Genomic DNA, 22,361 nt, shown 5'->3' with positions numbered 1-22,361 from the left:
ACATTTAGCGGTTTGTTAATTATTTGATTGAATATTTTTACTAAATTTACTATAATAACCTTGGGACACACACAGCACAGGTTGCCACATTGTAACATTGCACTTCACTTGGTTGGCGTACCAACTAGTCGCTACAAAGTAACCTCGCTTAAATGTATCAAAATACGATGCTACTTTGTAACAGAATTATGACCATTTATGTCTCGCCTAAACGTTCGTTCCTTTCCGCCTATTTTCGAGATGACTTCGGTCTACTCCGTCAGTTGTTCGGCTTGTTCCGGCCATCATTCGGTCGTTCTCGATGGTGCCGCTGACGATTTGATTTTCGTCCCTCTCGTTCTCGGTGTTGTTGTTCTCGGTGACGCGACGGAGGTGTAGCCTGACGCGGTCTCTTACGTGTCGGCCTGAATAAAAGTGGAGCTCCGAGGGCCCGGGAGTGACCGAGGGAGTCTGTTTCGGTAAGAGAGGACTAGTGTCCAGGGGAAGAGAGACAAGGCGCGTCCCACATAAACTGTATTCTGGTCCGGTTCATATCGGATGAACAAAGAGATCATGGCGGCGGGCTTGTTTCAGGCAGGCATGGAGGGAGGGGAGGCTGCTGCGGCTAGTAGAAAAAGGCAGGGAATGAGGAGTATGCTAGCTCGCCAGTCAGGATCGAGAATATTGCTTGTTTGGACAGCATAGTCTGTGATGCGACATTTACAAGCAAATGCGCACTGTGATCAAATATTAGACTTTCTGCTTTCAAAAGCCTAGTGAAGGCTACTCGCGCGCTGTGGGTATTCTTGCGCAGCAGCCTAGCCCTCGCCTGTAGAGTAGAAATGCAAAGGGAGCTGTCTTAGATTTTATGTAGCCTAAAAAATGTAGTGGTTCTATAAGCCAAACTCAACTGCTAAATAATTGTTCGTACGAAAAATGTGTTGAGTATTATTGAACTTAAATTCTTAAAGTGCAAAATGTCGATTTTATTTATAGGGGTAGGCCTAGTACACTTGTCAAACCAACTATTTGGGAGAAGGGTTGTTGCTTTGCTGTCCTAGTCTATAATAAGAAATCGTCAGTTTAGACACGTGCTCTAATTTGGATTATGTATCCATATGCCTGGGTCGCTACAATAATATGACCCATCACGTAATGCTAGTCTATTTGCTTCTAGTCGTTTTTTGCCAAAATAAAGTTATGTAAGTGGAGTCTAGTCAAAACATTCTCAAACGCATAAGGCCATGAGTTTTTGGTAAGCCTATTTTGGATATTCACTTATTATATAGCATGAAATAATGTTATATATCGCTCTCAAAAGTTCACAAAAATTGTCGCGAACTAAATGTTAAACCAATGGTAAGCTATTTATGAACGGTATGACACAAAGGGGGCGTCGCTACTCTCCATGTGGCTCTCTGTCTTGTCACTGAGCAGATATAAAGTCGTTATGTACACATATTTTTTGTTAGAAAATGTGTGATATGGTGGTTAGAGAAATCTTTTTTTATACTGCCATGTTGCACTGAGCCTTGCTGTTGAAAACCACATTAGTGTCCGACTTTCAGCTGTCTCCCCCAACTTCACTCCTCGACTATTGTCTACAGTCGGTTACTTTAAGCCTTACCGCTCGAACACACCCAATGACTTTTGAAGAGGGCGAACTCTGTAAGATTTCACTGAGACGTTATGCACTGTGACCGACTGTGATGCAGTGTGTGAGCTCACGATGCTTTCATTTCTTTCTTTTGAATGGGACTTTAATAATGATTGATCATTCTACACACTATTACTGTTGCATTGCTATTTAGTAAAAACTTTTTTTTTAATTACATTGTCAAAATATTATTGTCAAAATCTATAGGCTACACTCATGGTTGATAGCTTTATTCCACAAATGTTCTTCTGCCGTGCTCTTTCTCTATGGTTCTGAAAAGGTTAAATAAAATAAAAAGGGCAAGAAAAAAGAGTTGACTAGCAGGGGAGAATGAAGCTGTTTCTCTCCCTTTGTCTGCAACAGGCACCTCTTTCATGACCCTGCTTTTCCACTGAGGGAGGGCTTGTGGCTGCTGGCCCTCCCTCCCCTCCACAACCAGACTACCATGTTTAGCAGCCAGCCAATGGTCACTGGTAGTAGGGGGATTTCCAACATTGTATTCTCTGACAGACAGAGCTAGCGCCGTTGGGGTGGCACTGGCAGACCAGACAGGCCAGACAAGTCATAACACATATGTGCCTATGGCCACAGACTGCCTGAGAGCCCTGTCCCGTGTGTGTGTCCTGTCCTAGCTATCCCTGTTAGGTGAAACATTTCTCTGGCTAGTCTAAAGACATGGCATATTGACAAGACAGAGGAGTAGGGGGCGGAAGTGTTTTGGGAATCTGGGAAAAGCCTCTAGCGGATAAAGCCAATGCATGACATGTTGGTAATGGGTTTCTGGCAGTGCACATGTTTGCCAAGTCTGAGTTGGTCGGACTCTGTGGAGTTTAGCAACAGCTATCAGAGAATATTTAAGCTTAAAGGTCTAGAGAAGAGTCCAAAATGGCACCCTATCCCCTTTATAGTGTATTACTTTTGACCAGAGGCCAGCACACTATCCCGTAAATAGTGCACTACTTTTGGCTAGCGCTCTATGGGCCTTAGGTCAAAAGGCGACTCGCGACCCCAAGTTTTATGAGAATTATTATAATTTTTTGGGGACATAAAAGACTGAAAAATCACCAGGGAATTAGCTCAAAATTATTTTAGTTGAGTAAATCTGTTCCCAAGTATTCCCACGCATAAATAGAGAGGCATATGTGATTGTATTCCACTGTAATTAAAGTTTAAAATGATTCTGTTTTTGTCAAATACTGTTTGGGATTCTTGCGGTCTGTTTGCACTGTACAAATTATTTATAACTATGTTCCGGCCCTCCGACCATCCGCTCAAGGAAAAATCAGCCCACGGCTGAATGTTATTGGGGACTCCTGATATAGGGTATAGGATGCCATTTCATGTGCAGCCAAGCTATGTTTGGTAGCCATTAGGTGGATGTACAGGCCTTCTGCTGAACAAGGTGGACCAGAGGGAATGTCAGCTGCCCAAACCAAACACACGCTAGCTGCTAGGCCCTATACGGAGGAAAGTGACGCATTCCTAGACAATGAGATGAATGACCTCTCCAGGGGATAGGGGGGGGTGTTTGTGTCAAATCACATTTTATTGGTCGCAAATACATATTTAGCAGATGTTATTGCAGGTGTAGGGAAATGCTTGTAAATGTGTGTGTGTGTGTGTTTATAACCTAGGAAGGGGTCACTTCCTTACTCCTCTACGCCAGTCTCCAAGGTATTTCTCAGTCAGAATGGAATAATTTGTTCTTTATAGTAATGCCATCTGTTTTCCAAGGTTGTCTCAGGACATTCCTAAAAAGATTTCCAGCCCAAAAAGGACATCACATTGTCAAAGGGTAGCCCCAACTCTCTTATGTAGCTTTAGAAGAGTATGATCAAGCTTAGGAATAGCCCTGAGAACTTATCAACTTACATTGCACCTCTCAGTTACATCCGTGAGAAGCGGCTTCGCCCCGCTTGACTTCTGAGAGGTACAAGCTATCATGTTGCCAGTCACTTTTAAGTGACACAAGACATATAAAACTGGGTCAGTTACAAACAGTCACATAATCCACATCTGTTTCAGTTATTAAATACTCTGTTCATAAAAGCTGGAAGGACGGCTGTGGTCAGTTTGCAGAAACAAACTCTTGTCTAACAGACAAGGAGTGGGTTGATTCTAGAGACAGGCTTTCCACTGATTTCCTTTCAATGAGCTGTGAAGGCAGATTAATTACATGCATTGCTCACAATCTGCTATTACATGTTAATTAGCATGATAATAACACATTTTTACCTTTATTTAACTAGGCAAGTCAGTTAAGAACAAAGTCTTATTTACAATGACGGCCTAGGAACAGTTGGTTAACTGCCTTGTTCAGGGGCAGAACGACAGATTTTTACATTGTCAGCTCGGGGATTCGATCTTGCAACCTTTCGGTTACTGGCCTAACGCTCTAACCACTAGGCTACCTGCCGCCCCAAATTCCATTTGGTGCCAGGTAACTAACTATCTGTTGTGTTGAATCCTTCAAAATAAGTACAAGTAGAAAGTACTACTAAGCACAATACTACCATATCTCTCAACAAAAACCAGGTCAAACCAGCTGAAATGATCATCAGCATTACTGAGATTTTCTCCTTAATGATCATAACAAGACATCCATAAAATGTATCAGAAAGTCCAATATAAGCCCTCTCTAACCCTAATGTCCTTCTCTCCCTTTTCCCCTACAGCTAAGTCGATGACCATGGAGTCGGGAGCAGAGGTTCATCAGGGAGGAGACACGGCAGTGTCAGAGACAGAGAGCCAACAGATCTCCCAGGCACAGATAGCCACCCTGGCACAGGTAAGTAGCCGGCCCATCTACCTACCACACACTAGTACAGTATAACATTACTACTACCACTCACAGGTAAGCCTACTCTGCCTCTCTACCACACACTCGCACATTACATCTACCACTCACTACCCCACTGACTCATCTATGACTGGACTCAGTCCCTCACAGGGTTGTGAATACTCTCTGACTGATAGGGAATGGTATGCCACTTCACACACCCAGCAGATATATACAGTATGACTCACTGGGAGACGGTAGTCAGCATGACCCTGTTGTACAAGAAATAGGAAGACATGGAAATAGTCACCCCCCCCACAAGTTCAGTTACAGCAGAAGAGGCTGATGCAAGATGCAAGCAGGAGACAGTAGGATGTCACAGAATATACTGTACATACTGACATCATTCACGCTACCGCTTCATTCTCATATGCACACCAATGCAGTAAATATGTATACATACAGAGACAAAAGAATGTAGCAAACAGGTGTTTTATAAACGTAAGTAGTAGGGCCCAGAAAACCCCAAGTTTTTCCAGACCAGGAGAACTCGGGGGTTCTAGTTATAGGTGTGTGTCCCCTGGACAGCAGGATTATGTTTATGCTTTGCAGGTTTCCATGGCAGCAGGTCACGCCACATCCAGCGGTCCTACGGTCACCCTGGTGCAGCTGCCCAACGGTCAGACGGTCCAGGTTCACGGCGTCATCCAGGCCGCTCAGCCCTCTGTCATACAGTCACCACAGGTCCAGACTGTTCAGGTGAGTAGACCTTTTCATCTAACCTTTATTTATAGATCTTTGTCGTTAAGATAAAAAACTTTAGCCAAACCCTTAGCTTAGATACAACAACTTAGCACTAGAAGAATTCACTGTGATCCCAACCAGACTAGGTCATAATACACCAATTATGATCACCAACCCTGGTGTTGAAGAAATACAGTGTAAATAAATATTTGTTCCTGCCCAGCACTAACACACCTGATTGGACTTTTCCAGATCTCCACCCTAGCAGAGAGTGAAGACTCTCAGGAGTCAGTGGACAGTATGACTGACTCTCAGAAACGCAGAGAGATACTCTCACGACGCCCCTCATATAGGTACCATTTGGTGTGTGTGTGATAATGCAGTGCTGTGATTACTGTAGGTGTTCCTTTGTGTTTATCTGACATCCTGCCCTCTAACCCCAACAGGAAGATCCTGAATGACCTGTCATCAGGTGACACCCCAGGGGTTCCCAGGATCGAGGAAGAGAAGTCGGAGGAGGACACAGCGCCCGCCATCACCACGGTTACCATGCCCACATCATGCCCCATCTACCAGACCAGCAGTGGCCAGTACAGTACGTCACGTTTGACCCTTTGTTCTTTTACTCAACAATGTCATGGTCATCGGAGCAGCAAAAGTTATTTTTTCAGTCACTGACAGAGGTAATTTAAGAGGGTATTTTAAGCAAGATGTTTAGTTGCTAATGTTACAACATTATTTTCCTTCTCTCGCTCTCTCTTTGTCTGCCCTCATTCTCTGTCTCTCTCTTTGTATTCTCTTTGTCTCTCTCTCTCTCTCTCTTGCTCTCTCCTTCCCTCCCCTCTCCCAGTCGCCATCACCCAGGGCGGGGCAATCCAGCTGGCCAATAACGGAACAGACGGGATCCAGGGACTGCAGACCCTGACTATGACCAACGCTGCGGCCGCCCAGCAGGGCACCACCATCCTGCAGTACGCTCAGACCTCGGACGGCCAGCAGATCCTGGTGCCCAGCAACCAGGTGGTAGTGCAAGGTGAGTGGTAGTGCCTTACCTCTTGATATGAATAAAAACACACAGTCAATCGGAGTGGTTGAGATCGTTTGGATCGTTTCCATTGTTCCCCAGCTGCGTCGGGAGATGTGCAGGCCTACCAGATCCGCACGGCCCCCACTAGCACCATCGCCCCTGGGGTGGTCATGGCCTCCTCCCCTGCCATGTCTGGCCAGGGGGGCCCAGAGGTAGAAGTTACCCGCAAGAGAGAGGTCAGACTCATGAAGAACAGGTAAGGACAGAGTGAGGTTCCCTTTGGTTATGGTCTACTGTGAACTCCATTTAGCCAAGACCTGTAAACCTTATAATAAGCCATTTTAGGGCTTATACATGCTACAAGTAATAAAGCATTATACCTGCTTGCATTAAGTAAAGTGTAACCAAGACCATCAATTCATTCAATTCCAATAACTTCATGTGTGGTGACGGATTGCTAGATACAAGACAGATGACATACAACACAAAACATGTACAGCATAAAGGATTGGAAGAATTCTATGCAGTCACAGGCTATATATATACATATTTACAAATACAAATGAAGAAAAACTTCAAGAGTTTTTGGCACAAAACTAGAAGCTGCTCTAGAGAAGATGATGTGTACCATCCCATGCTAGCTGAGCCAATAGCCAGAGGTTTCCCTAACTGTGTCTTGGTCCTTGTTGTGTCACAGAGAGGCGGCCCGCGAGTGTCGCAGGAAGAAGAAGGAGTATGTCAAGTGTCTTGAGAACCGCGTGGCCGTGCTGGAGAACCAGAACAAAACCCTCATAGAGGAACTGAAAGCACTTAAAGACCTGTACTGCCATAAATCTGAGTAGCTTCAAAATAACCCATCCTAGCCCAACTGTCACTCCCTATTCAGCGGGCATCAGACTGCCCACTGACCTGTACAGAGACTCTGCCAAGCATTGGCCTACGGGCATGACCCATGACATCTGAAGCAAGAGGATGTGAGAGAGAAGACAGAATGAAAATGGATTGATGGACGGGAGATCAGTGATGGACAGTGCTTTGTGGGAATTGTAGTAAACACGACCACTTTGGCCCATACGTCCCCCAATCTCCCATCCACCAATCCATTTTCACCCTGTCTTCTCTCTCACATCCTCTTGCTTCCACTCCTTCTTCTCCCGCTCACTTGTTATCCACCTTTTCATCTTTCTTTGCCTCTCCCAACTTCTCTCAATATTATCCCACCGCGGAACTGAAAGGATGAGGATTCATTCGTCAGTTGTGGTTCCAGGGATAACGTGGTGAAACACAACACTAACTCTTTTACCCTATTCAAGCTTCTTGTTTGGGGTTTGATTACTGGGAAGAGAAGTCACAGACTTCTGACATAGTCATTTTTTATTAACCCAAAGCCTCTTATGTCTTCACTAACAAAGGTTAGCCAATCAAACAAGAGGGTTAGCGTCTGAATGTCCAATCAGCTCAAGAGGAAGTCAAGACAAGGAAGTCAAGGTAGCCTCCAGAACCCTGGCATTGGAGTCAGTTAAGACATTGTAGATTTCCCTGGGCCCGGTTTCCCAAAAGCATCTTAAGGCTAAGTTCATCGTTAGAACCTTTGTAGGAGCCTCGTTAAATCTCGTTCTTAACATTGCACTTGAAAGCGCTCGTAATCTAACGCATGCTTCACACCACTCGTAGAACAGCAGTGCGTCGTTAGATGCTTTTTTGCCCTCCCTTTATATACAGAAGATCTCTGCTAAACATCACATGGTTTATCCGTCTCTCTGTGACCGCCGATAACTTCAGAACAAAGTTGACTACGAATGCAAAGTTGACAATGTCTTTGTAATTGATACAAACAAGCAACGTCTAAAAATATGCTTCAAATGAAAACCGAGATGACTGCATTAAAATATAAACAGTAGGATATAGGCCTATTTCAGTCCTATTGAAATACATACCATGTTCAATCAATTGAGTTCTATTTTGCTACTAGGCTAATGTTTGTAATTTGTCTCAATATATTTCATGATGTGTAGCCTAACGTGCTCAATGATGTGCCAAATCTTTGATTTAGTGGGTAAGCATTAGACTAAAGGCGCCTCAATATTTGCATCCATAGGTGGTAATATCCACAGCCGCGGGAAGTAAGGGTGCTGAATCACCCCCTGATATATCACAATAAACCAAATTAGTCCACTAGGCCTTTGAATAAACCAAATTGGTGCACTAGGCCTTTATTACCCCTGTATGAGCGGAGAAAAATACTCATCAGCAGAGCGGGGAAATGCCCCCCAACTCCCCCGTCAACAAAACATTTCAGCACCCCCACCCCAAAACAACTTCCTGCGGCCATGGTAATATCACTCTAGGAGCTGATCTGTCGTCAGTATTGTGAAATAATTATAATGTTGAGGAAAGTTCCCTTTCTTTCAATCCTATCAGTATCGACACATGATCAAACGACGCTCTTAGCGAGCGTTCTCTCTATGTGGTGTTTTGGGAAACGCATGTTACATCTTCGGGAAAGATACATTGTTAAAACACGCCTAAATTCCATCGCTATCAGGAAACCGGGCCCTGCTTAGTAGATGATATGAGATCAGATTATGTTATTTTCTAGATCTCAGTGCTTAGGTTAAACCTCCATAATCAGTATAACCCATCAACTCGGATTCATCTTCCATTTCAAGTGTCTTGGGTATTTTCTTTATTTCGTTACATTTTGATATCTGAGATTTGAGCTACTTTTGTTACGCTCTAAAGATTTGGGCTGTTGCTAGGTGGTGGTGGAATATGGATCCCATATAACTACTGAAGAAAACAGATTCATGTCTGAATACAGGGGAAAGTTGTCAGTACACACCACATAGCCCTCTATGGGTTAATGGCAATTATCTGAGATTAAATTCACCCAAGTAAATCTTGTTGGAATAGATACATTTGTAATCTCCGGCATACACATATTTATGGTGAGTGTACTACTGTACATACATTCAGTACATACACTACCGTTCAAAAGTTTGGGGTCACTTAAAATGTCCTTGTTTTTCAAATCAAAGCACATTTTTGGGGCCATTAAAAGAACATAAAATTGATCAGAAATACAGTGTAGGCATTGTTAATGTTGTAAATGACTATTGTAGCTGGAAACGGCTGATTTTTAATTAATTATCTACATAGGCGTACAGAGGCCCGTTATCAGCAACCATCACTCCTGTGTTCCAATGTCACGTTGTGTTAGCTAATCCAAGTTGATAATTTTAAAAAGCTAATTGATCATTCTAGGCAAGAGTTCCTCTGTCCAGTGTCTGTGTTCTTTCGCCCATCTTAATCTTTTATGTTTATTGGCCAGTCTGAGATATGGCTTTTTCTTTGCAACTCTGCCTAGGCCAGCATCCCGGAGTCACCTCTTCACTGTTGACGTTGAGACTGGTGTTTTGCGGGTACTATTTAATGAAGCTGCCAGTTGAGGACTTGTGAGGCGTCTGTTTCTCAAACTCGACACTCTAATGTATTTGTGCTCTTGCTCAGTTGTGCACTGGGGCCTCCCACTCCTCTTTCTATTCTGGTTAGAGACAGTTTGCGCTGTTCTGTGAAGAGAGTAGTACACAGCGTTGTACGAGATCTTCAGTTTCTTGGCAATTTCTCGCATGGAATAGCCTTAATTTCTCTGAACAAGAATAGACTGACGAGTTTCAGAAGAAAGTTATTTGATTCTGGCCATTTTGAGCCTGTAATGGAACCCACAAATGCTGATGCTCCAGATACTCAACTAGTCTAAAGGCCAGTTTTATTGCTTCTTTATTCAGAACACCAGTTTTCAGCTGTGCTAACATAATTGCAACAGGGTTTTCTAATGATCAATTAGCCTTTTAAAATGATAAACTTGGATTAGCTAACACAACGTGCCATTGGAACACAGGAGTGATTTCAGCTACAATAGTCATTTACAACATTAACAATGTCCACACTGTATTTCAGATCAATTTGATGTTATTTTAATGGGCAAAACATTTGCTTTTCTTTCAAAAACAAGGACATTTCTAAGTGACCCCAAACTTTTGAACGGTAGTGTATACGATTACATTAACAATTCGTTAGTAGGTTTATGTAGGACTTGGGATCAATCTTCCAACATCACAGACAGAGATACTTTATATTCTGTTTATGATAGGATAAAGTAGTACCATGTTGTATTACATATTGATTATTTTTCTTTTGATATAATTACTGTACATGGAGCCTACAGCATGTGTAGATTTTACTATGATATTTCTATTGATTTGATAAGAAAATTGTTATGCATAATATGAAACCAATATAGATTAACGTATTTGTATCATATACTGCAGCACATAAAAAAATAAAAAAATATATACATGTATATTCCTTTAGCTTACCAGGCCTATTACAATGTCGGCAGCTATTTAAGAAAAAGGCCTTTTTTAAACTCATCATGCTTTGTGGTGCTCTGCTCATCTTCTTTTGAGGCAGGCGAGTGAACAGCCTGTTGGAAGCTATTACAACCCACAAGACATATTAGTTCAATTATTCCTCTGGGTTTCATTAAACTGTAAATGGCTAAGAAATAAATGTGATTCTGCCGGCCACACCACTCATCTGTACAGAGGACTGAGAGCCCTAAGTGGTTGTAAAAGCCTCTTGCGAATGTTGTAACATGCTTACTATAAATGCATTTCATCACAGAGCACACCCCCACCCCCCTAGATTAGGAAGCAACACCATCATGCAACAAAAGCTTTTTTTTCTTTTTGTTAGATATTATGTCATATGTAATGTCACGGTACAGTAAATGCATTTCTTCCTACATTTTTTGTCTTTGTTTGTACTTTATAAATAAGAATACATTTTAGACACTAGAATATTCCTGAATTGAATGTGAAATAAATACATGGTTCAGCCAAGTCCAAAACTGTAATATCTTTTTTTTTAAACATTATTTGTGGAAATAATCAGTACCAAAATCCTAGTTTGTTAGTCTTTTTGTATTCAGGAGGACGCATCAGGAATCTAAATATATTGATCCTGGGTGAACCATGAAAAACAAATCAACACATTGGAATTGGAATGTATCTTCAGTGTGAATACCCAGATTCATCTCATGCACATCAAACAGCATAGCTTCTTGAGTTTTCAGTTTTCTGTTAGGATGGGGGTAGTTTGTTAATGGTTATCATTTTTACTGTGTTTGTACGTTGAGATTCAGTCAATCCAGTGTCACTCTGCTTGCTTTATTTTTCTACATTAAGAGACTGTTTATAATGTACACCATTCATCATATTATGTGAATGGTATTGTAAAAAGAAAAGTGGGTTGGGTTCGTGTGAAATGGTCACAGAAAGTAATGTTTCTGATTATCATTGTGCAAGGGTAGCACTGTAATTTTGTTCTTCTGTTGCTTGCAAAAGGCAAAGCCATCTATTAAGTCGTTTGAATCATTACCTTGTCCTGGCCCTACTCTTTCAGTTTTTACAGACGCTTTGACAAGTCATTTGTGCGGCTGAATCCAAGCATGACGAATTGCAGAGGTAATCTCTTAGCAAAGCTTTTTCAGGGTAGATTATGGATTCATGCTGAAGGGATGCAATTTGACACAGCACACCTTGAGCTTCAGCTTTGCCGGCTCTGTAAAACTAATTATTTTATGACAGAAGAGCAGAACTGAGCAGAGCAGGTCAATGGCGCTTACAAAACAGTAGGTGAGGTTTGCTTGAACAGAAGAATTCATCTTGACAAAATACCAGTGAAGATACCAAGAGGTAAACTTGCCTATAGGCTTTTTTATTTAGCATTTAATTAAATTTAAGTAGCTGAATGAATTCAAAAAAGATCAATAGCCTAGTGGTTTGGTTTCTGTATCATTTTGAGGTACATAACCTGGCTTTACTTCTTGCATGAACAGCCTGTCATAGTGGAACTTTGAACAATAACCTTTTTCTAAACTTTTGTGCCCTGTTTGAATATTGCCAATTTTACAAATTGTAATCTTTAAATACCATTTATTGTACATAATGTAATCCTGTTAAGGGAGGTTTTATTGTGTTCCAGTTGTGTATCTGTCCATTGTATATACTGTCTGTGAACAGCATTAAACTAAAGCGCTAAACGATCCACAATTTAGACAGATACAAAGCCGCGGGGAATAGGGGTGCTGTCCTCTGATCAATAAAGAAATAAACATTTAATCAAATTAGTGCACTAGGCCTTTATTACTCCTGTACAAGTGGAGCGAAGCAAAGTACTTGTCAGCAGACAAAAGAAAATCTTTAAAAAATGTCACCACCCCGAAACATCTTTCCACAGCTATGGACAGATAGACATTTTGAAAGCGCTATGTAACACATTGTACCACTCTTTTGTAAACATTTATGCCACAATAAATTGCATTCAAAGTGCCTTATTTGTCATCATTTTATAGAACTTTTTAACTGTCAAAACAATAACATGTTCGATATGCACGCGCAAATCATCAGACAACGTTAATTTCCTGGTTATTATCCGTTTGCTCTGGTGCTGTTACATTTGGCGAGCACAGCAAATAACCACAGAGCTAGCGTGATGTCAAAGTAAAGATCAGCTTACCTTGTTAGCCAGATAATTTATCTCAAGACAGCCAACAATATAACTAAACTAAATGTTGCTAGCATACGAGTCCAATGTTTTGACGGCCACATTGTTTACATCAAAAGTTAGCTAGCAGCAGTAATTATCTCACTATCAACCTCTCACTCCCCCCTCACCAATCTGTCTCTCCTAGCTCTTCATCTACTTCCTCCAAAACGCAAATATATTTTACCAAGCGTATAGCTCACTTAGTTTCAATTAAGAAATATACTGTAGTTTTAATGACCCACTAGCTTGTGCTAGGCATGTATTATTGACCTCACAACTACTAGACCTAGCTAGTGGTTTGTTTACATTGTAAAGCTATAGGAGACTATTGTACAAATGCTAACGCAGATCATTTTTATTTATTTTTTACCCCCTTTTTCTCCCCAGTTTCGTCATATCCAATTCGTAGTTACAGTCTTGTCCCATCGCTGCAAAGGTCAAGAGCCATGCGTCCTCCGAAACACAAGCCGCACTGCTTCTTGACACACTGCCCGTTTAAACCAGAAGCCAGCCGCACCAATGTTTCAGAGGAGACACCGTCAAACTGGCGACGTGCATGCGCCCGACCCTCCACAGGCGCGATGGGACAAGAACATCCCTGCCTTGCCAAACCCTCCCCTAACCCGGACGACGCTGGGACAATTGTTTGCCGCCTCATGGGTCTCCCGGTCGAAGCCTGCAATACAGTCCAGGATCGATGCAGTGCCTTGGACCGCTGCACCAGTCGGAAGGCAACTTGTGGTGATAATGTAGAACTGCATATTAATTACACCAGAATGATACATGAAGCAAACAAATTGCAACTTTATTTAAAGCAACATGTATTTTGAAATTAAATCAAATAACCTTAAATAATTCCTTTCTGCACACACTCATAGTGATATTTGCTAGTAATATCTCTCTCCTGTGCATGTCATCCTTAAGGCCTACCTACCTTCATTACAAGGATAGGGCTTGCACTAATCCATTTCATGACAGCATATACAGTAGCTGTAGAAGTCAAATTGGATATCCTTCAACATGGTTAGCCTCATTAATTGTCTTATGAAAAAGAAAAACCCACACACTGATCTTGCCAGTATCAGCCTTTTCTATTCTTTCATGTTATTAGCAAATGATTCCCACACACCACAAAAGGTTGCAGAGGGGAGAATGGTTCATAATAATGGATGGAATGGAGTTAATGGAATGGTATCAAACACTCTGACACAATGTGTTTGACTTGTTCGATACGTTCCAGCCATTACTATGAGCCCATTCTCCCCAATTAAGGTGCCTCAGGCCATCTGTGACACATATAAATTATCACTGATATGTGATTGCGTTTCCTATTTCTAATACTATAATTTGAAATGGAGAAAACATCTCAACAAAATGTAAACAATGTGTGAGGATTTGCTAATCCGGTTTCAGTATAGAAATGACAAGCCAAATGTTCAAGTGCATTAAACAAATCAAATTTCAAATCAAATGTATTTATATAGCCCTTCTTACATCAGCTGATATATCAAAGTGCTGTACAGAAACCCAGCCTAAAACCCCAAACAGCAAGCAATGCAGGTGTAGAAGCACGGTGGCTAGGAAAAACTCCCTAGAAAGGCCAAAACCTAGGAAGAAACCTAGAGAGGAACCAGGCTATGGGGGATGGCCAGTCCTCTTCTGGCTGTGCCGGGTGGAGATTATAATAGAACATGGCCAAGATGTTCAAATGTTCATAAATGACCAGCATGGTCAAATAATAGTAATCACAGTGAACAGGTCAGGGTTCCATAGCCGCAGGCAGAACAGTTGAACAAGGAGTCATCATGCCAGGTAGTCCTGAGGCATGGTCCTAGGGCTCAGGTCCTTCGAGAGAGAGAAAGAAAGAAAGAGAGAATTAGAGAGAGCATACTTAAATTCACACAGGACACCAGATAAGACAGGAGAAATACTCCAGATATAACAGACTGACCCTAGCCCCCTGACACATAAACTACTGCAGCATAAATACTGGAGGCTGAGACAGGAGGGGTCAGGGGACACTGTGGCACCATCCGATGATACCCCCGGATAGGGCCAAACAGGCAGGATATAACCCCACCCACTTTGCCAAAGCACAGCACCCACACCACTAGAGGGATATCTTCTACCACCAACTTACCATCCTGAGACAAGGTCGAGTATAGCCCACAAAGATCTCCGCCACGGCACAACCAATGGGGGGGGGGGGGGGGGGGGCGCCAACCCGGACAGGAAGACCACGTCAGTGACTCAACCCACTCAAGTGACGCACCCCTCCTAGGGACGGCATGGAAGAGCACCAGTAAGCCAGTGACTCAGCCCCTGTAATAGGGTTAGAGGCAGAGAATCCCAGTGGAGAGAGGGGAACCGGCCAGGCAGAGACAGCAAGGGCGGTTCGTTGCTCCAGTGCCTTTCCGTTCACCTTCACACTCCTGGACCAGACTACACTCAATCATAGGACCTACTGAAGAGATGAGTCTTCAGTAAAGACTTAAAGGTTGAGACCGAGTCTGCGTCTCTCACATGGGTAGGCAGACCATTCCATAAAAATGGAGCTCTATAGGAGAAAGCCTCCAGCTGTTTGCTTAGAAATTCTAGGGACAATTAGGAGGCCTGCGTCTTGTGACCGTAGCGTACGTGTAGGTATGTACGGCAGGACCAAATCGGTAAGACAGGTAGGAGCAAGCCCATGTAATGCTTTGTAGGTTAGCAGTAAAACCTTGACATCATCCCTTGCCTTAACAGGAAGCCAGTGTAGAGAGGCTAGCACTGGAGTAATATGATCCATTTTTTTGGTTCTAGTCAGGATTCTAGCAGCCGTATTTAGCACTAACTGAAGTTTATTTAGTGCTTTATCGGGGTAGCCAGAAAGTAGAGCATTGCAGTAGTCTAACCTAGAAGTAACAAAAGCATGGATTAATTTTTCTGCCTCATTTTTGGACAGAAAATGTCTGATTTTTGCAATGTTACGTAAATGGAAAAAAGCTGTCCTTGAAACAGTCTTGATATGTTCGTCAAAAGAGAGATCAGGGTCCAGAGTAACGCCGAGGTCCTTCACAGTTTTATTTGAGACGACTGTACAACCATCAAGATGAATTGTCATGCCCACGAGGTCAATATTAATCTCATCGTATGTCTGCATTTGGCATGCATGCCATAAATAATCTCACATCCACTGTAACCAAAAGGGTAGAGCATGGATAGGTCTGATGGGCGGGACCTTGCACCTTCTCCTCCAATACAGTTGCAAGACAATACAGTTGAGGAGGTAGAATGCGAGTAATCAAGGAAAGACAAAGTATGGCAAAGCCCTAGTAGCCTTCGTGTGGTGATGTCCCCTGCCCTGCGAACTAAAGTACTGTTATCCTAGCCCAACCAAGATTATGTTTTTTGTAGGATAATGGACGCTGCTTTGTGGGTATGAAGTGCTGTTGTGGACAGGGGTTGCATCCTAGCTCAGCCATACAGAGATTGTTACACCTATAACAATGATCAAGGACATCAGCTGCAGCTGCAAATCTGGGCAATATAATCAGACAAAATGAGAGTAAATGACAACCAAATAAACCAGACAAACAAGGAATGTTAAATTACCAAAAAATACACTATACTTAAATCAAAGAATCAACACTTTATTTCATATCATACAAAGAACGCATATGTAAATGGTTAGTGGGTTTAAACATTCATCTTACTCTAAAACAAGTGTCTATTACAAATAATAGCCAGAATGTCAGGGCTGGAACAGAAACCTGCACACCCAGTAGCTAGACCTCTAAGAGCAAGGTTGTCCATGCATGTTCTAGGTCTATGCATTGTTACTTTTAACAGTATTTTGGTAGTCCTACAACCAATTGTAACAGTAAACCAATAGCATATATGACACGTTGGAGATATACCCTTCAGTCTCTCCAGGACTTGGGACTTTCTTTGGGACATTCATCAGCAGACAGGGTTTATCAGCTTTCACAGGTCTCTGTATCTGAGGTTAGGAAACAGAAATTAGACCTGGACTTGCATCATTATTTTGAAGTGATATAACATTTGATATTTTTGTTGCAATTGTGTTTTTGTATTTTCATAGTTCTCTCTTTGGGACTGGAAAGCTGTTCATTAGCTAGCTACTAGCTATGTAGCTAACATCGTTGATTTTACCAGGTCAAGCTAAGAGGGGACACTCTTCCCCCGGTACTGCTGCTCATTCAGTTCACCAGCTCCGGAGGTCTACATCACCAGCCTTCTAGGCGTCACTGAACTGAATTCACTACCACCAACCGCGGACTGTCTTATCTCATTACGCGCACCTGGTTCCCATTCCCCCTGATTAATATGTGTATATATGTGCCCTCTGTTCCCCATTGTCCTTGTCGATCATTGTCCCATGTCCGTTGGTCGTGTGCTCCGTTGTATCGGCTTTCGTGCTACGTGTTATTGTGCACTTGTTATTACGGGTCTCGTCCCGTGTATTATTTAGAGGTTTACACCTCACTCTATTGTTTGGGTTACATCCCTGTGTTATATATATATACGTGTTTGTTTTTGGGCTTTGTCCTCATTGTTTTCATGACGTACTTTATTTTAGGTTCCTATCATTATACAGCGTGACAACAGGGGTGTCCACTGAAAGTTGACTAGAAACAACAACTGGAACCTAAAACACACCCACCATGAGCACGCACTAATTAGCCTAAGTTAAAACCCACACCAAACTTCAAGACAAAAGCAAACCAAAAAGTGCAGCAAAACGAATACAGGGAAGATCAGATAAAGGATTGTTTGTCTAGAAATCAAATACGGAGAGACAACTAAAGGTGTTAACCATCCACCTCTCTCAAGACCAACAGACAACAATTCCGTAAATTACAAAAGACGGAATCACAAAGCCATGTTAAGTTCTTAAGGGAACAAGCCTGTCTTTTTGGACTTTGAGGATTTAAAGACACTCATACTTCTCAAGCAGTTCAAAAATTGCCTTCACGAAAAGGGTTGCTACCTACATTTATGGATCTCACTCCTGAGAAAGCTGCAGTTCTTGTAGATGAACAAAGCACCCAGTAGTTATCCCTACGCAAAAAGCAATCCAGAGAAGTCACCTCCTACTGCGAGGTTTCAGTCCTTTTCTACAGTGCCCAAAGATAAGGATTGGCGCAAAACAGTATTTTTTGTATCTGCCAGTTTGTCATTACTACCGTGGGAAAGGACACATTGTCTCTGTGTCCTAAGTTAAAACATAAAAATGAGAGAAAAAGCAGTTTGTTCTTGTGGGAGCACTCCAGCCCATTAAGTTTCTGGTTGTGACTGGTGTAGCTCCTAAACAAGATTTTGGATCAGATGTGCATGAACCCGGGTTCGTGTCTCTGCAGAGTGGAAATGCTGTTAAGTAGCCGGTGAAGACACTGCGAGATACTGGGCAGCCCAGTCATTCATTTGAAGGGTGTATTGCCTTTGTCTGACACTTCAACAACTGGTTAGTGCAAGGCGTGGAGATGGGTTTCATGGAAGTTCTTTTGTATAATGTGGAACTTGAGTCTGATCGTTGGAGTGAGGCCTAGCCTACCAGTGACAGGGGTCTCATTCATTTTGGGAAACGATTTGGCTGGAGGGAAGGTCGTGCCAAATCCTGTCGTTTGTAAGGAATCCAGAGTATAGGAACCTGATGGGTAATCAGAAAGTACCCTAGAGTGTTTCCAGCGTGTGCCGTTACACGTGCTGTCTAAGAAAGTCGCCGGGAACAAGTCTAGTGTTGAGGAGGATGTCAACAATCCCACCATGGTCAATCTGTCTGAGACGTTTATGGGTTATCCTGATTTCGGTAAATCTCCTGAGTTGACCTCTCCTGAGTTGACCTCTCCCTTGAAAACACCAAAAGTGGGCCTCCCGAGTGACGCAGTGGTCTAAGGCACTGCATCGCAGTGCTAGCTGTGCCACTAGAGATCATGGTTCGAGTCCAGGCTCTGTCGCAGCCAGCTGTGATGGGAGACCCATGGGGCGGCGCACAATTGGCCCAGCGTCATCCGGGTTTGGCAAGGCAGGGATGTTCTTGTACCATCGCACACTAGTGACTCCTGTGGCAGGCAGGGCGCAGTGTACGCTGACACGGTCACCAGGTGTGCGGTGTTTCCTCCGACACATTGGTGTGGCTGGCTTCAGGATTAAGCAGGCATTGTGTCAAGAAGCGGCTTGGCTTGGCTGGGTTGTGTTTCGGAGGACGCACAGCTCTGGACCTTCGCCTCACCCGAGTCCGTATCGGAGTTGTAGCGATGGGACAAGACTGTAACTACCAATTGGATACCACGGAATTGGGGAGAAAAAGGGGTAATAAACAAAAAAAAGAAACCCCAAAGGTGAGCGAGTTTGTAGGACTTGATGTCTAGGAAGCAGCTGATTGCTGAACAAAGTAAAGATGTTTCCTTTTCCCCTCTTTTCGCTGAGATACGTCCAGAGGAGGAGTTTGATTAAATTTGTGGGGGTTACTTTGACAGAGATGGTGTTCTAATAAGGAAATGGCATTCTCGCGCCACTTCTGGGCATGTCGATTGGCCCATTGTTTCTCAAATTTTTGTTACAGTTACACTTTGACAAGAGATACTGAGGTTGGCTCACAATGGTAGTATGGCAGGCCATCTTGGGGTCAACAAGACGTATGACCGTATCTTGCATAAATTCTTCTGGCCTGGTCTGAAACAGGATACTGTGTCTTACTATAAATCCTGTTGTGCTTGCTAGCGGACGGGTAAACTGAACCAAGTTGAACCTGTTGCACCTTTGCTGCCTATTCCTGCTTTGGACAAACCTTTCAGCAGGGTTCTAGTGGTTTGTGTTGGTCCTTTGCCCAAAGCAAAGAGTGGTAACCACTTTATCTTGACCATCATGTGCACTGCCACTCATTTCCCTGAGGCCATTCCACTGAGAAAAATCACAGCTCCCTGTGTTGTTAAGGCCCTGGTGAAATTATTTTCAGCGTTTGAGCTTCCGCAGGTAGTGCAATCGAACAAAGGTTCGAATTTCATGTCAAAGGTCTTCCCGTCACTGCTACAGCAATTGGGTGTTACCCATTGCCCCTCTAGTGCATACCACCCAGAGTCTCAAGGTGCTCTTGAGATTTTATCAGACTTTGAAGTCGATGTTAAGAGCTTACTGCTTTGAGTTTGAGAAAGACTGGGATGAATGGATCCCGCTGTTTTCAGCCCAGGAGGTTGTTCAGGAATGTCTTGGTTTTAGTCCGAATGAGCTTGTGTTTGGACATCATGTCAGAGGTCCTTTGAGCTTGCTGAGAGAGAGGTTGTTGCAGGGCAACACCTTAAACACAAAACAAATCTGTTGGAGCACGTTTGCGCTTTTCGATACAGATTGCACCGCACGTGTGAGTTTGCCAGTGAGAATCTGCAAAGCACAGCCCCCACACCACTAGAGGGATATCTTCTACCACCAACTTACCATCCTGAGACAAGGTCGAGTATAGCCCACCCTTTCGGTGCTAGCTGCTCCGGATTTTCGTTGTCCATTTGCTTTGTACACCGATTCCAGCGACGTAGGAGCAGGGGCCTACGTCGCTGGAATCGGTGTACAAAGCAAATGGACAACGAAAATCCGGAGCAGCTAGCACCGAAAGGGTCTTTGTCTTCTCAAAAGCCAGAAAACGATGTTCGCACTGATCAAATCTGTAAGTAGCGCAACAATCACAGCAAAGTTCTTGCAAAAAGTCCAGTAGTAACAGAAAGACGATAACAATGTTAAACTCCCTATGGGGTACTTTTCAAAGAAATTGGCTTTAGTTTTTATATTTCGAGGTTGGATGTTAGCACGTGGGGCGCACCAATTAGTGTCACCTCGTTAGTCAGTATGGTTACACCTGTGCTGGTTCGTCATCTCGGAAACCACATGTTTGAGTCTGTTCCATTGATTCCATTCCAGCCATTAAAATGAGCCTATTAAAGCACACTATTCAATTCAGAAACATCATGTCCCTAGACACCCCCATCTTCCAGGAGTCTGTTTTCCCTGCCCTACAAGCTGACTGTCATGAGTCCACCCCTGATGTGATGGTTGACCTGTATAACAGCACTCTAAGGACCATAAACAGCCTTGCCCCTGAAAAAACACGTAAACTATCCTTCCAATGGTCATCCCCATGGTTCACAGAGGAGCTGAGTTGCATGAAGGCCAATGATGTGTATAAACCCTGGATGACTGACAGGGGGCGCTGTATTGAAGCCACCGCACAGCAATCTTGTTACTCCTCTACCATTGTTAAAAAGATTTTGGAAGCTATAAAAATGCACTTATTAATGTCTACATTTGTTTTTGACACGTTTATTCTATTAGACACCTTAATGCGTACATAATTATATAAATAAACATAAAAATAAAACATTTTCCTTAAAAAAAAAAATTGTAGCGCACAAATGTTACTGTTCCCACTATAACAACAAAAATACTTCCATACATTTAATTTCGTCCTTGAAACATTTAATTGAAACACTGTAGAATTCCATTCATTCCTATGGAGAACTGCTGCTACTGGGGAGTGCCAATATGGCTGACCGGTGGCTTCAAAGCCTCTCAATATCCAATATATAGCATCAGCAATCCAGGGTTTATATACAGTACACCATTGATGAATACCCATGGCCGCAAGCTAGAGCAAACCATAAAGACCACCAGGCTTGCTATTTCAAAGCATTAAAGCAGCCCGCTCCACCTTCTACTCTGCCATGATAGACAACAACCGAGGAAATCCTAGGACCTTGTTTTCCACCATCAGTCACCTCCTCCACCCTACAGACTCTGGCCCTCCCACAGCAACTACCGAACAATGCAATATATTTGCTGAGTTCTTCAAGGCTAAAATCAACACCATCCGAGAGAACATACTATCCTCCAAATCTAACCCCACTCTGGCTCCTACACCACCACCCGTATCTGCTCATCCTCTAAGTGACTTTGCTAATATAAACTAATATAAAAATTGAAAACTACCAGTGGCACTCTCGACCCTATTCCAACATCACTGTTCAAAACATGCTCAGCTGCTCTCATCCAGTTTTTAACAAATCTGTTCAACAAGTCCCTCCACAGCGGGCAGGTGCCTTCACTATTCAAAATTGCTGCCATCACCGCTTTTCTCAAAAAAACATCCCTTGACCCAGACCTCCTCTCAAACTACAGACCTATTTCCAACCTCCCATTTATATCTAAATTCCTGGAGAAGATGGTGGCAACTCAACTTCCCTCACACCTCAGCGCTAACCAGCTTTACGAAGCTCTCCAGTCTGGCTTCAGACCCATGCACAGACAGCCCTGGTGAAGGCGGCTGCTAATGACCTGCTCATGGCTGCAGATACAGGATCCCCCACCATCTTGATTCTTCTGGACCTCAGTGTTGCTTTTGACGCAGTAGAACACAGCAGCACCTCAGAGAGCACACTGCCATCTGTGGGACTGCCCTAAACTGGTTCACCTCCTACCTCTCTAACTGCAAGCAGTATGTGTTATAATTTCTGACCTGAGCGTCTTCTAATTGGAATTTTAAAATGTTCAGAATGAAGAGCTATCTCAATATA

The 22,361-nt window shown here is 43.0% G+C and overlaps 1 protein-coding gene across 5 annotated transcripts; it reads left to right on the top strand.

Moving 5' to 3' along the window:
• Positions 1-318: 318 nt before the first annotated feature.
• Positions 319-13,653, top strand: LOC139546732 (cyclic AMP-responsive element-binding protein 1). 5 transcript variants are annotated; one of them, XM_071355462.1, is made up of 8 exons: positions 319-458; positions 4,312-4,424; positions 5,028-5,174; positions 5,412-5,512; positions 5,606-5,754; positions 6,010-6,192; positions 6,286-6,442; positions 13,186-13,653. In XM_071355462.1, the coding sequence occupies exons 2-8, from the start codon at positions 4,320-4,322 to the stop codon at positions 13,205-13,207; spliced, it is 864 nt and encodes a 287-aa protein (XP_071211563.1). In that variant the 5' UTR covers positions 319-458; positions 4,312-4,319; the 3' UTR covers positions 13,208-13,653. The 5 variants fall into 5 exon arrangements, with proteins under 5 accessions (XP_071211563.1, XP_071211562.1, XP_071211561.1 ...); XM_071355461.1 differs by having other exon boundaries at positions 5,004-5,174; XM_071355460.1 differs by lacking the exon at positions 13,186-13,653 and adding an exon at positions 6,884-7,174.
• Positions 13,654-22,361: the final 8,708 nt, after the last annotated feature.

Source organism: Salvelinus alpinus, chromosome 20 (assembly GCF_045679555.1).
Source record: "Salvelinus alpinus chromosome 20, SLU_Salpinus.1, whole genome shotgun sequence".
Taxonomy (NCBI): Eukaryota; Metazoa; Chordata; class Actinopteri; order Salmoniformes; family Salmonidae; genus Salvelinus; species Salvelinus alpinus.
This window is presented reverse-complemented; position numbering and strand designations above follow the sequence as displayed.

What these genes read in the sequence shown, in the direction of transcription:
- LOC139546732 (XM_071355458.1), top strand. Translation starts at nt 4,320, where the DNA reads ATGACCATGGAGTCGGGAGCAGAGGTTCATCAGGGAGGAGACACGGCA. An exon ending in GACCAGCAGTGGCCAGTACA is followed by an intron (nt 5,755 to 6,009) that starts GTACGTCACGTT and finishes CCCCTCTCCCAG; the next exon opens with TCGCCATCACCCAGGGCGGG. An exon ending in CAACCAGGTGGTAGTGCAAG is followed by an intron (nt 6,193 to 6,285) that starts GTGAGTGGTAGT and finishes ATTGTTCCCCAG; the next exon opens with CTGCGTCGGGAGATGTGCAG.